Raw genomic sequence first — 17078 nt, 5'->3', positions numbered from 1 at the left:
TCTTTTAAATCTACTTTTAATTGTTATGTATATAGAGTATTGGAAAATTGAATATATTTCTAGAATAGAAGTCTACTAAATATAAAGAAGATAAAATTTATATAAGAAGAACAAAGTTTAACAGACCATCTTGCACTGAAGAACCCAAACTTGCATCCTTTTAAATTAATATTACTATGAAATTGTGAAGTGTTTTCCAGGCTAACTAAATTATGGTCAATTTTTTAAATATTCTTTTGAATGTTATAAAAACATCAAGAGTCTTATTTGCTGTATTTCATATTATAATCACACATAATTTCTTATTTTACTCTTAACAAATTAAAGTCCCAAAAAAGATAGTGTCATGAAATGTAAAACATTTCATATATTCTTGATACTTCTTGGCAAAGAAAGACACAAAATTCATATAAAGCCTACTACATAATAATCTGTAGTTGATACATTCAACATCAGTGTTGAATAATTTTGGTTTAATCTCTTATTGGATTAATCAGTTCTCAGGAAAGGTATTAGTTGTTGAAAACTCATAAGAGTAGACATTGTTTGTAGATGTTGCAAAGAATAAATAAAGCTTACTTTAGGTGGCAGTGTTATGAAAATTAATAAAAAAGAAAAGATACTTCAGACGATAGCATTTTGTTTAATAATTTGAAGTTGCTCCTCTCAAAGCTTTATGTAAATGTATTCACTTTGAATTACGAGCTAGAGTAGTATTCAAATTCTCACCAAAATGTGGAGGTCTGTGGCCTGCTCTCCAACCATGTGAATTGCCTTTGCCAGATCTTCTTCTCCCTCCGGAATGCTGAAATTGTCATCTGGTATCTAGACAGGAGCAGGAAGAATGGGCAGAGATGTCAAGTACCACAGAGCAGTCCCCAGCTTATATGAGGAATGCATTCTCAGTCATCCTGTAGTACTTCAAACCATGTTTAATTCCCAACCTTCAGTATACTATTGTTTCCATATAAATATATAATAAACTTTCATTTATAATCTAAGCACAATAAGAAATCAGTAATGATGATAATAGTAACATAACAATCATAACAACAGACTACAATAAAGTAATTTAAAACATAATCTTTATTTATAGAGTTTTCCAGACCAATCTTTACACTATAGTTGACCATGCATCTAAACCCAAGAAATAGGGCATAATATTAAGCAGGTCTCACACAGCCTCTTGTACTGAGGAAATAAATTATACAACTAAATAAAAAAACATCAGTTTTAATTAGTGCTGATATGGAAACATAAGGAAACATATCTACATTTAATTTCAGAAAATTTCTTTCTAAAGTAAAGCTTTTCATTGCAGAGTTTAACTAAGTACGTATAAGTAACAAGCCCCTTGCCTATCTAGGCCACAGGCTGCCAGGCTCTCTTCAACACTGTTCTGTTCAGTTTCTGAAACCTAAAAATGACTTTATATTCAAGTCTCAGAAGTAGTGGCAGATTTTGATGAGAACAAGGAACTAAAGGAAAATGCTGAGACAGGAAAGAGCATATTTTACAGAACTAAAGTGAGGATAGAAGAAAGCAGAGGCCTGAGTTCCAAATGGTGCTGGCAACCTGGCAATCCCTGCTACGAATAATGTGGATGATGGGAAGGTTCCCATGTGGGGATGTGATCTATGTGCCACAGACAAGGGAGGTCACAGGAGCTGAGCGTAAGGAGTGATGCTGGGGGAACCAAAACAGTCCCTGCCTGTGTGCAGGCTTAAGAGGCCTTCTCCCAACTCACTCATAATCAGCCAAGAGATAACTTCTGTTCAAAAACTAGTTTATCTTAAATAAAGTCATTATATGCTGCAGAAAATAAGACAAACCATTCATAGGAATGACTACAGTGAACCCACTCAGATGTAAAGCTAACAAGTTACCTCTTCATATTCGCATTCATCTTCCGATGTTTCAGTGATGGTGACCTCTGAGTATTTTGTCAAGTTTAAATGCAAAAGAAGTGGAATAATGTTATTATATTAAAATTATCTTACTTCAAACACAGTACCGGATCTAATTACTTCAATATGAAATTTGTAAATAGATGTAATTTAATTTTCAACCTTTTTTCTCCATAAGGCTTATAAATTTAGATTCAAATAACTTCAATTAGTCCATGGGAAATTAAATTTATATCTGCTTGAATGAATATTACCTTATAATTTCCAGTTTGATTCTAAAATTATTTCAAAAAAATACAGAATATCATTAAGATTACATGAGTTAAGAAGAAGGCTGGGTATGTACCCAGTTGGTAGTCTGCTGGATATGCAACCATGAAGACTCTCATTCAGAGACTCAAAACCCATATAAAAGCAGATGGGATGGAATGCTCAAAGGGCAGCTAGGTAGAAGGGCAGCAATGAACAACAGTCACCTTCTCCTAAAGGGTAGAAAGTGGGGACAGATACTGGAGGTTGCCCTCTGATCTCCATACCATGGCATGAGTATGACTGAACTTCACACACACACACACACACACACACACACACACATTTGGACATGTGTATGTGTGCAAGCTCTCACATAACAATGAATAAGAAACTGTAAGAAAATAGTACATTTTCTAATTATCTGAATAAACACTGAATTTTCAAAGGCTTGAAAATGTAACATGACATTACTTGGCTGGACGTATTGTAATGAAGAACACAGTAGGCACACCAATATTGAAGAATAAGTGAAAGACATATTAATGTTTATACAAATAAAACCTAAATCCCACCTTTGAAATACATCTAGGTTTCTAATTAAGTTCTGCTTAAAGTTTCCCTAAATGTTTAGCATATATAAGCTAACATAGTAATTAATTCAATAGTTCATAAAGCCCAAAATGTTATTCTTAATTGGATATTTTCTTTATTTATATTTCAAATGTTATCCCCTTTTCCAGTTTCGTCCCCCCGAAATCCCCTATCCAATCTCCCTTCCTCCTGCTTCTATGAGGGTGTTCCGCCATTCTGCCCACTCCTGCCTCAGCATCCTCAAATTCCCCTACACTGGGGCATCGAGCCTCCACAGGACCAAGGGCCTCTACTCCCATTGATGCCCAACAAGTCCATCCTCTGCTACATATGGAGCTGGAGCCATGGGTTCCTCCATGTGTACTCTTTGGTTGGTGGTTTAGTCCCTAAAAACTCTGGGTGGTCTGGTTGGTTGATATTGTTGTTCTTCCTATGGGGTTCCAAATCCCTTCAGTTCCTTCAGTCCTTTCTCTAACTCCTCCATTGCGGTCTCCATGCTCAGACCAATGGTTGGCTGCAAGCATCTGCCTCTGTATTGGTCAGGCTCTGGCAGAGCCTCTCAGGAGACAGCTATATCAGGCTCCTATCATCAAGCACTTCTTGGCATCACCAGTAGTTTCTGTGTTTGGTGTCTGCATACTGGATGGATCCCCAGGTGGGGCAGTCTCTGAATGGCCTTTCCTTCAGTCTCTTCTCTACTCTTTGTCTCCATATTTTGTTACAAAGGAATGATTCCAGCAACAAGGAGTTCTAGAAGTGCTGCTATGAGAACTTTAAGTGCTGTGTTACTCTACTAACCAATGAAATATTTAAACTAATGCTACACTCAAGGAAATAATAATGAATGCCTGCAATAGCCTCAGGAGCATATTTTTTTTCAGTTGATTGGTTGCTTACATTTTTAGAATTATTACTCTTGAATTGAGATTCTAAGCTTAAATACTGTGAAATAGTCACTTGAATATACATAATGTTTACTAAAATCAAAGATGAAATTAGCCCATTTTTTTTATTTTTTCTGGTGATTACATTGTTTTGTGTCTGAAATATATCTATATATATATATATATATATATATATATATATATATATATATATAGATAGATAGATAGATATGAATATACATATATATGAATATATATATACATATATATATATATATGAATAACAGGTTCTGTTATTTATAACAAGAATAGATGGCACATAGTATTTAATAAGAACTAGGCATGGACCTACCTATTTCCCATGTACTAAGACAATAACACCTCATACTGTAATGAGCTGGAGTTATTCTCTCCATTTTACAAGTCAAATATCAAAGATACACCTTTCAAGACCTTGGATCAAGGTTGAGAATCAGCCCTAGATTTTAGGCTCTGTGATGCTGCCACCTCAACATGGTCTGCAGGGTTTTCTGTGCTGAGTAAATGCTAGACGTGTTTGCCACTTGCCTCACATGGGATTCTAGGCCTCTAAGTACATTCTTAGCACTCAGTTCCGTCATCACCCATCGCTTTGCACTATCTCTCTATTCCTGTTACTCACATGAGATCCTTAATCCTAACTCACCTATGACCAATCCTCAAGGACCAGATACTTGCCAAACCGTCAGTATTCTGTGGTCAAGCATGAGTGTCTCTCCCAGTAACATGGTGAAAGTAATTAGTCTTTAAAATAACTAGTTGAAAGATGAAGCAACAAATATACACAGATTGTGTATGCCTGAAATCTATTTCATAACTTCAATGGATCCAAATTAAATATTCCAAGGAGAGACATGAATGAATACTCCAGCTAGTTATCTCTTGCTGCAAAATAATCCCCAGTAGGATTTTCTTTCTCCTCCTATAATGCCTGGCCAGCAGTTCCTTACAGAGCACCAAGATGCTGGCTGCCATATTACTAAGTTACTTCTTCTTCACCAATTTTAAGTCCTCTGAATGTATGTGTAATCTTAGTTCCATGGCCACTCTGATACTTAGGTTAGCACTCAGTGTCCAAACTCTGTGTTTACTCTATATTGATGCATAACAAATTTCCAATCACTTATGGCTTAAAAGAACAATAAGCAAACACTGATTATTGCAGTCTAGTTGAACCTGGAAGACAGTAACCCAAACAAAAATAAATCAGAGACAAAGAAACATGTGGGATCTCACTTGCATCTGGAAACTACAAATTGTTCAACTTAAACAAACAGAAAGTACTCTGCCCCTAGAAACAATGCAAGTGTCACTGTTGTATCACATGTGCATCTTGAGGAGACAGAAAGAGAGAAGCTATGTCAGCATTCTGATCTGTGAACATCTGAATAATTAGTAGCCTAACATGCACTGAAAGCGTGAGACAACCAGTGCTGTGGGACCCAGACAGGGAGATAGCCTGAGATTGCAAGTCCTGGACCTTGCATGACTGGGGCTGGGGGCAGACAATGCCCTAGATGACCGCTTCCTGCTGCCATAATACATGAGCCAAGCATAGCACTCCTGAGACCAATCCTGAAATTATCTCAGGTATTTGGAGACCCCAGGCACCACTAAGAGGAGCAAGTAAGTGGTGCAGAAATAGAAAAGAAAAAGAAAATAGAAAGATATGGTCACAATGAAGAGAGGCAGAACTGGGGACTTGAGGCTAGTCAGGAACACACTGATGTGAGTACTCAGTGATGCTACCTGAGACCATGGTGGGTCCTGGCCTATGCTGCCACTGTGGGCCACAACTCAGTTGGTACCCCTGAAGCAGCAGTGATCTGTTACTTCAAAGGTCAGGCATAAAGGCCAGGCATATGTCCCTGGTCTGGGCTGCTGCCTGCAGATATGTTGTCTGAGAGCTGTGTAAAACTGGTTCCATTCCTCACCTGTACATTATGGGATAGTTGACCCTACAGGAAAGCTGACTCAGTCCTTAGCCAGCAGCAGTATTTGACACAGCAGGAGTTGCAGGTAAGCTGAGTCATGAGAGGGGGAGAGTTGGTTCTTCCCCTCGCCTACTGTAGCACTTGGAAAAGCAGGCCCTGCATGTTGCCTGGGTAGCATAGTTGACGTGAGAGTTAACCCTGGATGTAAAGGTTGTGGGCCAGCTGGCTGGAGGGGAGACCTGTGGGACAGCTGGCCCTGCCTCTTGTCTGCTGTGTGGTGGCATTGTCAAGGAAGATATCTGCTCCTCTCCCTTTTGCCATCACCATCATTGGCAGATAGGAGAGCTAGCCCTGCCCCTCACCCAGGCAGCACAGTAGAGCTGGCAGGGCACACATGAGCCAGCCATGTGTATGAGCATGGGAGAGCTAGCCCACCAACTTGTCTGCCTTGGAGCAATGTGGGAGAGGGAGAGAAATGCCCTCCTCCTCTCCCTCATCCCTTGCCCTCTATGGCGAGCAAAAGAGCTAGCCCCAGGGTCATGAGAGTGGCAGAACTGGTCAGAGTCCTCTTATCAGACCAATGAGCTATTGCAATGAACATTTGCAAGCAAAGACGTGGGGACAAATGGGTAGGCTGTGGGACACACTGTGGCACACTACAACTTCCACAATGAAATTGTTTTTTTCTCTGCTAGTAGGAAGGTTGCAAGGGTGGAGGACAGGTACAAGGGGAAGGGGAGATGAGTGGGACTGGGGTGCACAATGTGAAACTCACAAACAACCAATAAAAGGTTTCTTTTTAAAGGAAAAGAAAAACAAAGTAGAAGATAGTTACCACAGGTTATGGGTAGAGAAAAAACATAGATGTTGATTAAAGAGAACACATTTCTGATCATGAAGTGAGTAAGTTCTGGAAGCCTAGTGCATGGGGCCCATGTGACAATAATGTGTCACATACTTGATTTTTTTCAAAGAGCATAGATTTTAGTAGTCCCATTACTCCAAATGAAGAGCTATAAAAGAAAGAAAGGAAGAAAGAGAAAGCCAGGAAATCAAAGCTAACTCATGATCCAGGCTATCATTCCTGAATATAAACCCAAAGGGACTGAAGTCAGCAAACAAGGAAATACCTGTACAGCATCTCTGTACACAAAGGCCAAAGCACAGGAGTGGCTTAGACATCCATTAACATAAACTGATAAAGTAAATATTACACATATACATACCCGATGGAATTCTGTTGAGCTATAAAGATTAAAAACCATGTCATTTTCAGGAAAACAGAACTGAAGATCATCATATTAAAAGCACAAGAGACTCAGAAGGACACATGCTGCATGCTTTCTCTCATGTGAGATATCTAGATCTGTATTATCAATATATGCACCTCAAGTCCATGATGTCAAAGTACATAGTATCAGGCCAAGATCAATGGGAGATGGGAGGACAGAATGAGAGAGGGTGATACTAAGAGGGTGATGAATCAAAGTGCAGGTATAAATGTGTAAAATATCATAGTGGAGCCAATTATTCTGTATGCTAACTAAATCAACCATTTTTAAAACATGACTATAGGAAGCAAATACATTGTATTAGTTGCTTTTCTGTTGCTGGGATAAAACACCTTCACCTCCAATGACATTCTTCTTTCAACAAGACATACTACCTTAGCACCATCGACTGGGAACCTATAGAGAAAATCTCTTGTGTATTGTATGGATGCAACACCTGTCAATTAAAGCTGATTGCCCTGTGGCTGAGGCAGGAACTAGAAGGTGAGACATCAGATAGGCAGCGGGATGGAGCCAAGCAGGAGGATGGGCCCACCCAGGAACATGGAGGAGGTCAGAAGCATGTTTAGATAAAGGGGCAAAAACAAGCAAGCCATTGTAAATTTCCCTCTGGCTCTAGATTTGCATTTTATGCTATATTTTTATTTACTTAAAATTTCCTTTACTCAGCCAAAGGACATTAGTCTCTTCTGAAAAGTGGCTACCCCAAGGTGACTTCAATAGCATGTCTTGTCAGCAAGTCTCCAGACAATAATGTCATTCTTCCTAAACATACATACATTTCTAAACAAAATAAATACTCCGAAATCCTCTGCACATACTTTAAAACTACAAATAAGCACATGCTGCCCCTATGAGGACTAATGCCACAGCGAGTTGTTAAAATGGTAATACAGAGATGAAAATGTGATTTGTCCTCAGAAAACTGGCAGTGTCAGATAACACTCAATTCCTATCCTCCTATCCAGCAAATATCCTAGACAATAAATTTTAATCATGAAGAACCTATTGCTTCCCCACAATAAAAAAATAGCAGATTATAAGAAAAGTAGCACTTTATAAACCACTGAAGCGTTTCTCATGGACTATAGCAATGTTTATTTTCAAAATGTCTCTATGAGATTCAATGTCCCAGTCATCTCTAAGATGAAAATTAAGAAATTGAATTTAAAAGATTTCCTAGGGATTGCATGACTATAAATGACAGAGACAAAGTTTCTTGAGTTAAATTCCAAAAATTCTCTGTCATATACTGTTTCTACACTGGCACAGTAAGAATATGGGGTTTATTAATATATTGGATAATATAAATACAAAATTTTGTTTTCAATATCCTGGGTAATGAACTCACATGTTTGTTTTCCAACTCTCAGGGGAACCTTCCCAGCAGCTAAATAAAATCATTTCAATAGCTCAATTTGAGCACCACAAAGGAGACAGACGTATAAAACAGCTGGAGGCTATAGAGCTGACCATTCATTTAACCAAGGCCAAGGATTAATAAGAAGAAAGGTCTAATCAGAGCAAAGCATCCAAAAGAGGAGCTGATACACTCTTTGACAGATATCTTTAAGTATGCACACAACATGATCTGTACAGAAAAGCTTCCCAGAGGAACTCATCTCACATGCACTGGTACAATACTGGTGACAAAGCAGCTGCACTTTGGCGTGGATATTTGTATCCATCTGTTGTCTGGATAGCTAGCAACACATGGCCAGATGCACAAACTAATACTAAGTGATTCTGTGGTGACATAAAAATGTGCTTGTTCCTGGAAATACAGACCTCAGTGAATGTATAAGAAGGAAAACAGGAATGAGAGACACAGCAGTACAGCGCACCCTGAGAGTCTCACAGACTTAAAACTTGAAGCCACAATCCTGACAGTAACTTCTCTAGTGATGGGGTAAAGATAGGTTTTTAGTCAGATGCCAATTCATGACCCACCCAGTGAAAACAGATAAGTGCGCAGCACATGGAAGTGTTCTGTTTCCAAAGCCTCGGAGAGCCTCCTAAGGAGACTGAACTACGTTTGGATACTGACCCCGCCCCCTGACCCTTGGGACAGCCTGAGAGATGAAATGAAGGAGAATCTGATGGAGCATCACTTGTGAAAAAGCTTGGAAAGCATTCCTCTGGAGAGCAATCTAGCCAAGAGTGGAAAGGGGCAAGTCACGGACAACTGTCTAAAAGGGGAAAAACTAGCTCTGCTCTGGCTTTTACTGAGCAACTTTCTCTCGTTTGCTAATCTCTCAGGAGGTCCTGTGTAGGGAACGCTCAGGAAATTAAGCTCTTCGTGATTTCTATGCAGAACTGTTTTCCACTGGGGAAAAATAAGTGAGCATTTGGATGTAAAACTGTTTTAATGATGCCAAGCTGGCTCTGAGCAGTTCAAAAGTCCTGCCTACTATCTGACCACTACTCCTTCAAAGAATACAATAATGGTAACGTTGAACTCCAAATCCAAATCTCATTTCCCACCCCTCCTGGTGCCCTCAGCTCTAACTCCTGCTCTTCTAGGTTCTCACCCCTGCAAAGCCTCATTCTGCCACATATTCATGTTTCCAAAAAGAATTTAGGGACTTGGGAGTGTCACAGTACAAAACACTCCCTGGTACTTAGTCATAGAGGGAGCAAGGGCTAGTATCTAAACAGGCAAAATTTCCCCTAGTTCCTGATTTTGTGGATTCCAGTAGAAGATAGGTCACTGTTTATAATAATGCATGTGCTGACAGTGTCATGGAACACAGACACGATTACAGTACCACAGAAGACACAACTTCAAGACCAGATGCCTCAGAGAGACACTTGAGCTGGATTGACAGCAGAGATGGATGACAGCCTTAATGGGTCACAAGTATGTTCTTCTGCAAATGGGCCACAGGCAGAAATCAATGAACAATTTGCAGCTTAAAGCAGTAAACAAACTCCTTCCCATGAAATACTCTTCCACTGACACACTCATAGGTAACAATTACAGCCAGCAGCATCTTTAGAGAGAACAAAACATCACGAATTATGCTTTCCATAACTTCCCAGAGCTATGGTAGACAGAAATCACTTTGTAACATTCGCCATCTTCTCAGAGCCAATGTTCACAGAAGCAGTTAAAAAAAAAATAGTTGGGATCCTCCCTCATTAGCATGTTACCTCCCAAACAGAAAGGGTACTATAAATAGCAAATATCATTGTCATCTTCTCTCAGTTAAGAGTACCAGCCTAAATAAAGTAAACGGAGAACTATACATAAGCGATGACAAATGGTTTGCATGCCTGGTGTCACATTCTCACTGTCTTACTTGTGGCAGTCTTTACTAACAAGTCTTCATGAGTCCTCTGAATTATCAGCACCTTATCATTGGTACACGAAGCTATGGAAAGCTCCTGGCCGCTCTGGTGCTAGGAAGATATTAGACATCTGCTCATAGCTGGGAGAACTGTCAGTTAACACGTAAAATATATAGTTCTCATGCAGGGTGGTAGTATATGGATCTCTCCAATTGGTAAGCCAGGAGACACAAAGACAGGAGCTCTCTATACACTACTCTCCTATCTGAAAATTGTGTTAGTGGTGGTGGTTTTGAAACAGCCTAGAACAGCTAGCCTGGAGCTCCACTCCTCCTTTGCTCGAAACTCTGAGGGCTGGGATTGTGGGCATGTGCCAGCATGTCCAACAGTATCTGAAAATATAATGGCTAGAAGTCAGGATATTTGTCTCAAAGTTTGCTACTCCAATTATAGTCTCCAGACCTGTAGCATCTTGGGACCCTGTTAGCCATGAAGAAGCCCAGTGCTCACCCAGATTTACTGCATTAAACTTGTCATTTACAGTTACATACGTGATTCATTAAAGTTAATGTAGATGACAGGACACAGTACAAAACAGATTTTTTCTCTAAACAGCTCATGACATTAATACACGTAATACTGAGCATCCTGGGTTTAGCTTCATGGCTGTTTGTCTACAATATACTTTAACACTATCAAATCTTTTTGTTTGACTATATATAGGATAAATTCTAGTATGTAGACACAATTCTTCTGATAATTGGAAAAATTAGTTAGCAATTACTAAGTATTTCACAAATATATTTTACAATATTATAAAATTTCAAAATGTATCATTTTATAAACTCTGAAACAGATGTTATCTGTTTTTAAACAATTTTTTTAAAGAAAGAAAGGAAGAAATAAAGGAAAGGAAGGAAAGATGTAAGTCCATTTTATTAGCTACTTCTTTTCAGTTACTCAATTAACATTTGTTTTTGTTTTAAAAGTAACAAAATGTCAAAACAATAAACAGTAATGAAGTCAATAAAGACTTTTATTTAGTAAATATTATCAGTGAAACTCACTCCTGCAGTGAAGCTCTGCACAGACAACAGCTATCATAGGTGGGATACCTGTCTAACGCTTCAGCCTTGTTGCCGTGTGGCTCTGGAATCCTTGCTTTGACAGCTATAGACACTGGGTCTGTATCCAGAGCTGCTGCTGCTGCGAAGCCTAACCTTCACAGCCCTCAGCCATGAGAGACTGCACCTGAGACAGTGGGGACCACAAAGCAGCCAGCAGACTCATCTACACAGCCTAAGATGCTAAATTCTTACAGGCGAAATACACAGAAAGACAAAATAGTTAAACACCAGTTGGAGAGTGGAATAAAGAGAAAAAGATAATACTTCCTTTTCTAAAGTATGTATTTCATTTTCCTTCCTTGGAAATGGTTTTGACAAGTGACATCAAAATCAATTAACCTTTAGTCCCTTTAATATAAATGCATCGTAGCCTGCTTCTAACAATTGAAATTGGGAACTCCTGAAGAGCCACACCTTACTAGGCAGTCACTAGTCAATACTACAACTAAACATCTTCTAACTATGACTTTAAGAAGTATCACTAACAACCTCCACCAGACTTCTTGCAAGTTTTGTAGACTATTTGTCCCAGGATATCTTATAATAGTGCAAGTATTTTTCTAACAAGAAGTTCCACGAGGAATTTATGCATCACTTGACTAGATCTCTAAATGCTGCGGTGACAGCAAAGATAAGAGTCAAGTCAAAGTCATGCCTGCTACCAGCTCACCTTGTAAAAGTTTAAAACACAGAAGCAATTACATAGTGAAGCCCTTCACAAGAGAAATAAGAGTCACTGATAACAAGCAACAGGTACCAAGAAGGACTGTCATAGCCATGAGATCTTTCTCCTGAACACCTTCCCTAAGCCTTAACAAAACCCCTGAGGCCCATTTTAACAGAAGCATTTTCCATATCATTCCAATTTGCTTCTTTGTTACTGTGACAGAGCACTGACCTTGCAGTTGGAGAAGGAAAGGTTTTTATTTGAAGGCAGAAAAGAAAACCAGGGGCATGAAGCAGAAACTATGGAGGAGCACTGCTTATAGACTCCGTTTTCTGGTTTGCTTAGCCACCTTTCTTACACAGCCTAACCACACAGGCCTAGAGATGGCAGGAACCATAGTGGTCTGGGCCTGCCTGCATCAATTAGCAATCAAGCAGTGCCCTGCCAGCACTTAGGAGGCAGAGGCAGGCAGATCACAGTAAGTTTGAGATCAGCCTGGTCTATAGAGTAAGTTCCAGAACAGCCAGACATCCACAGGGAAACCCTGTCTCAAAACTGTCTCAAAAGAAAACAAAGGGAGAAGAAAGAAACAAAGGAAGGAAGGAAGGAAGGAAGGAAGGAAGGAAGGAAGGAAGGAAGGAAGGAAGGAAGGAAGGAAAAGAGAGAGAAGGAGGAAGGGAGGGGGAAGGAGCATGGTGGAGTAAGAGAAAGGAAGGAAGGAAAAGAAAGGAAGAAAAGAGAGGGAGAAAGAAAGAGAGAGAGAGAAAGAGAGAGAGAGAGAAGGAAAGAGAGGGAGAGAAAGAAAGTGTTCTTTAGACAAGGCCACAGGTCAACTGATCTAGACAATCTGCAGCTGAGGTTCCTTTTTCCATGTATACCAAGTTAACAACTGTCTTAGGGTTTCTATCGCCATGATGAAACACCATGATCAAAAGCAAGTTCAGGGAGAAAGGGTTTATTTGCCTTACACTTCGACAGTGTTCAGCATCAAAGGAAGTCAGGATAGGGACTCAAACAGGGCAGGAACCAGGAGGCAGGAGATGGTACAGAGGCCACAGAGGATTGCTGCTTGCTGGCTTGCTCCCTCCTGCTTGCTCAGCCTGCTTTGTAATAGAACTCAAAAACACTAGCCCAGAGATGACCCACCCACAATGGGGTAGGCTGTCTTCTATCAACTACCAGCCAAGAAACTGCCCTACAGGCTTGACTACAACTTAATCTTTTTTTTTTTTTTTTTTTTAAAGCAGGTCTTTTTTTTTTTTTTAATATTTATTTATTTATTTTATTGATGAGTATACTGTAGCTGTCTTCAGACACACCAGAAGAGGGCATCCAATCTCATTACGGATGGTTGTGAGCCACCATGTGGTTGCTGGGATTTGAACTCAGGACCTCTGGAAGAGCAGTCAGTGCTCTTAACCACTGAGCCATCTCTCCAGCCCGACTACAACTTAATCTTATGGAAGCTTTTTCTTAATTGTGGTTCCCTCCTCTCAGATGACTTTAGCTCCTGTCAAGTTGACATAAAACTACTCAGCACAACAACTGAAACCCTGACACTAATGGTGAGTCCTGCTTTTGTGTCTGGCTTGAGCCACATTACTCTATACATGTTCCCTGTTGTGTACCTGTATAAGGGTAGAAGATGGTTTCCTAAAGAACTCAAGTGAACCTCTTCCAGAGGCCTTTTCCAATACTGGCAGGTCATTATCTAGTACCAGGAGTATGATATAATCTCTAAGGGAAATCTAGGGCAAAATGCACTAAATTAGAAGTGATTACATGTATATATGCTAGGTAAAGGACACTAAAGTTCTGATTCACTTATGCATACTATAATTTTTATTAGGTACTGAAATAGCCCTAGGACTATAGACTTTAAACCCAAGAAAGTCTCACTTCGACAACTATCATAATTGCCTTACAAAACAATGTCAAATAACATACTGTCAGTTCCTAATTATGCACGTGAAGAGAGTCCAGGGATACAAGGATAATTGGCATTCGCAATTAATCCTGAAACTTCATTTTGACTAAGAGTTAAAGCCTCTCCCATGACTAAACCTCTTCCCTGAACACCGAATATAGCAAAATCCACTGGTTAATTGTTTGACTTTGCTCTCCCCTGGCTATCCTTTGGTTGAAACATGAAATAGTAATCAGTCAACCATGAAGAGATGAAAGAAAAGCGTAAACACCAGATAATTAACGAACTTGATAATAAATTCTTGAAACTTAGATTTGCTTACATTTGCAAATTACATTTGTGATTTAAAGTATTTTGGTAAGATCTGTGTGTAACATATGGACTCACAAAGACTGGGGCCAAAGACCTACACAGGTTGAAGCCAGATGGGGCGAGGGTCCCAGCATGGGAAGGGGCAGTAGACAGAGGGTCCCAGCCCTAACTAAGAAGATACCTACATTGACACCACTTAGCAAAAAGAAAGTCAGTTTGCTCCAATTGTGCCATTGGGTGACACAACATTCTACATCCTAGATCAGGCCTAATGCCCCTGAGTAGTTGTAAATCACAAAATTAACTCAAAGGTATTTTTGTGGACATTTTGTTTCATTGTGTTTTTATTGTTATTTAGAATTTCTGTCTTACTGATCTTTTACCAATCTGTTTTTGAGGACTCTAGCAAGCTGGAGCATGGCCAATAGGCTCTGGCAGGTCTTACCCTTCTCCATTCCCTTGCTACAAACTGTTAGATTACATTCCAGAAGCTGGCCAGCAAGGTGTATCCTTTATTTGGCCACTTCCTCCTCCTGAGGCTGACTACCAAGGCCCATCAAAGTACTTGAAGTCCAGCAACCAAATACCCTCTTTGGCTCACCTGTCAACATGCCAAATCAAAATTAAACACCTCATCCTAACACAGGGTTTCCCCTTAAACCCTTCTAAACTGCCTGTGGGCCAAATTTGTCTCCTCTCTATCCAGAGGCAGTCCTTTGTACTCCTCCTCTCCCAGGGATGAATACCTTTCTCCCTCTCCCTTGTCCTCTGTCTCCTGTCTTTGTCTCTTATTCTCTACCCTTTGTCCCACTGGGGCAAATAAATCTCTTTTGCACTGAGAACCTGGTCTTGGGGTATCTTTGCCAATACCAGTCCCTTCAGTTTTGACTTCACTTTTGTTTAGTTTTCTTTTTATGGGGGTGCTGTGTTTTACTTTTTAGTCGGTTATCTTTTTTCTTTTTGTTTCTGTTTTGGGGAACCATAAAGTTGGATGGGGAGTCAGAAGGGCAGGATCAGGGAGAAGTTGGAAGGACGGAATAACATGATCAAAAGATATTACATGAAAAGATGTTAAATTTTTAAAAATGGGTGTGTATACTGAAATATGCTGCACTTTTAATTCAGTGCTCTTCTGGAAATTTCCATAAATCTGATTTTCTTGTTTCAAGTTTCATTATGTAAGAATCCTATGTTTATTTTAAAGAAACATCTTCAAAATGTTATCAATTAGTCTCATGTTAATAACTAAACTATGTCTAGAGAAATTAATTTCATGAAAAAAACTTTACAAATGTTTTGTTGGAATTCACTAGAAAGGACACTGGAGATCCTTATATTTGGTGCATGTGATTAGACAGAATAACATGAATATTTTTAACTTTACAGCCAACATTTTGAAACAGATTATAAAGACTCAATTATGACACTAAGGCAACCCACATTAGTTTTCAAATTGATTTCAAGTCTTAACTCCTATAAAAAATCATTTTTATCCAATGTAATACAATATATTTTCTGCTTAACTGAGCTTGCCAAAGTTCCCAAAATGGATTACTGCTGGATGCATGAGATCTTGAATTAAGAAACAAGGGATTGTAACTATTCCACTAATAATAATAATAATGGTAATAGTAATAATAATGGGAGATGTTTAGTGTCTTTGACATCTTTATAGATAGCCTTCTTTCTTTCATCTACTGGAAGAAAAAAATTATTATGTGGCTCTTACTTACAAACACTGAATATTAATTCAGAAGAACTAATTTACTGACCTAGAGAAGGAAAGGCTAAGAAAGGCCTTACAAAAAAATTAGTGAACCTAATTATACATATATAATTACTCATTTTTTCTGGTACCTCATTCATAGTTGCTCATCATGATCTGTTGCTTTTTTCCAAGCATTTGCCAGCTCATTCTACAAACATTTATTAGTCCAATGTGGGGGGTGGGGCGACGGGGTATTATCAGTGCTACCACTAAATAACCAAAACTGAAACTACAGAAAGGTAGGCATCCCTGTGGAGAGAAATTACCATTATTTAGGACATAATTGGACCTGGTACAAGACCATTAGGGTGCAGTCTGGGCTTCCATTGTCTAAAGCCCAGAGATACATACAGATATCTCCCTTAATATGTCAACATCTGATGGAAGTTATTATGAAAGTATGCTGAGGATTTGTGTGTGTGTATCTGTGTGTGTGTGTGTGTGTGTGTGTGTGTGTGTGTGTGTGTACCATTCATTAGAGAGTTGGAAAATTCCTTGAGCCACTTCATGTCAACAGCCTCAAGCCTACAGGTCAGAGAGTAAATTACATGGAAGGCTTCGCTACTCTGCTCATGACTAACCACAGATGAGCCTACGTTCCTAAAATGGCTTTGGCGGACTGCTGGGACAGAGCTGGGCTGGCAAGGACTCCACCTGGACACCCCATCAGATGGGGTCCACAGGCGCCCCGACAGGAAGCCCCTGCGCAGGCCTCGTCAGTCACCGGCCCGCCCGGGGGGCCACCAGAAGGATACGCTCCAGGTAGTAGGCGCCCTCGGCGGTCACCGCCTCTGTCACTTCGCCAGTAGGTGACAAGCCAATGCCCAGCGCCTCCAGCATCCGCAGCGGCGGGACCCCAGGTGGAATAGCCATGCTTGCAACTGAGCCTCTCGGTGCCCCTCGGACTGGCGTCGAGACTCTCGCGAGATTCCGGGACCCCTCACCCCAGACCAGCTCAGCCCCAGAAGGCCTGGGTCAAGCCCTCTGCGCGTCTGCAGTTACTACGGCAACGCGTTGCCTAACTACCCCAGACGCCCCACGAAGCTTGGAGAGCAGGCTATAAGCCAGGAACCAGGGACTTTTATTA

At 40.0% G+C, this 17078-nt stretch overlaps 1 protein-coding gene and 1 pseudogene across 1 annotated transcript in view; one reads left to right on the top strand and one right to left on the bottom strand.

Moving 5' to 3' along the window:
• Nucleotides 1-16864, bottom strand: part of LOC114619818 (sperm-associated antigen 16 protein-like) — a 184903-nt gene extending 168039 nt beyond the window's left edge. Inside the window, exons 1-3 of the mRNA XM_028765743.1 lie at nt 16747-16864; nt 1887-1933; nt 730-825 (exon numbers count right to left, since the gene is read on the bottom strand). Coding sequence (XP_028621576.1) covers nt 730-825; nt 1887-1933; nt 16747-16864 — 261 coding nt within the window. The remainder of the gene's footprint in view (nt 1-729; nt 826-1886; nt 1934-16746) is intronic.
• Nucleotides 4958-5081, top strand: LOC114619926 (annotated as a pseudogene).
• Nucleotides 16865-17078: the final 214 nt, after the last annotated feature.

Source organism: Grammomys surdaster, unplaced genomic scaffold (genome assembly GCF_004785775.1).
Source record: "Grammomys surdaster isolate TR1022 unplaced genomic scaffold, NIH_TR_1.0 165, whole genome shotgun sequence".
Classification (NCBI taxonomy): Eukaryota; Metazoa; Chordata; class Mammalia; order Rodentia; family Muridae; genus Grammomys; species Grammomys surdaster.
The sequence above is the reverse complement of the archived record's forward strand: the minus strand, read 5'-3'. Positions and strand labels throughout refer to the sequence as shown.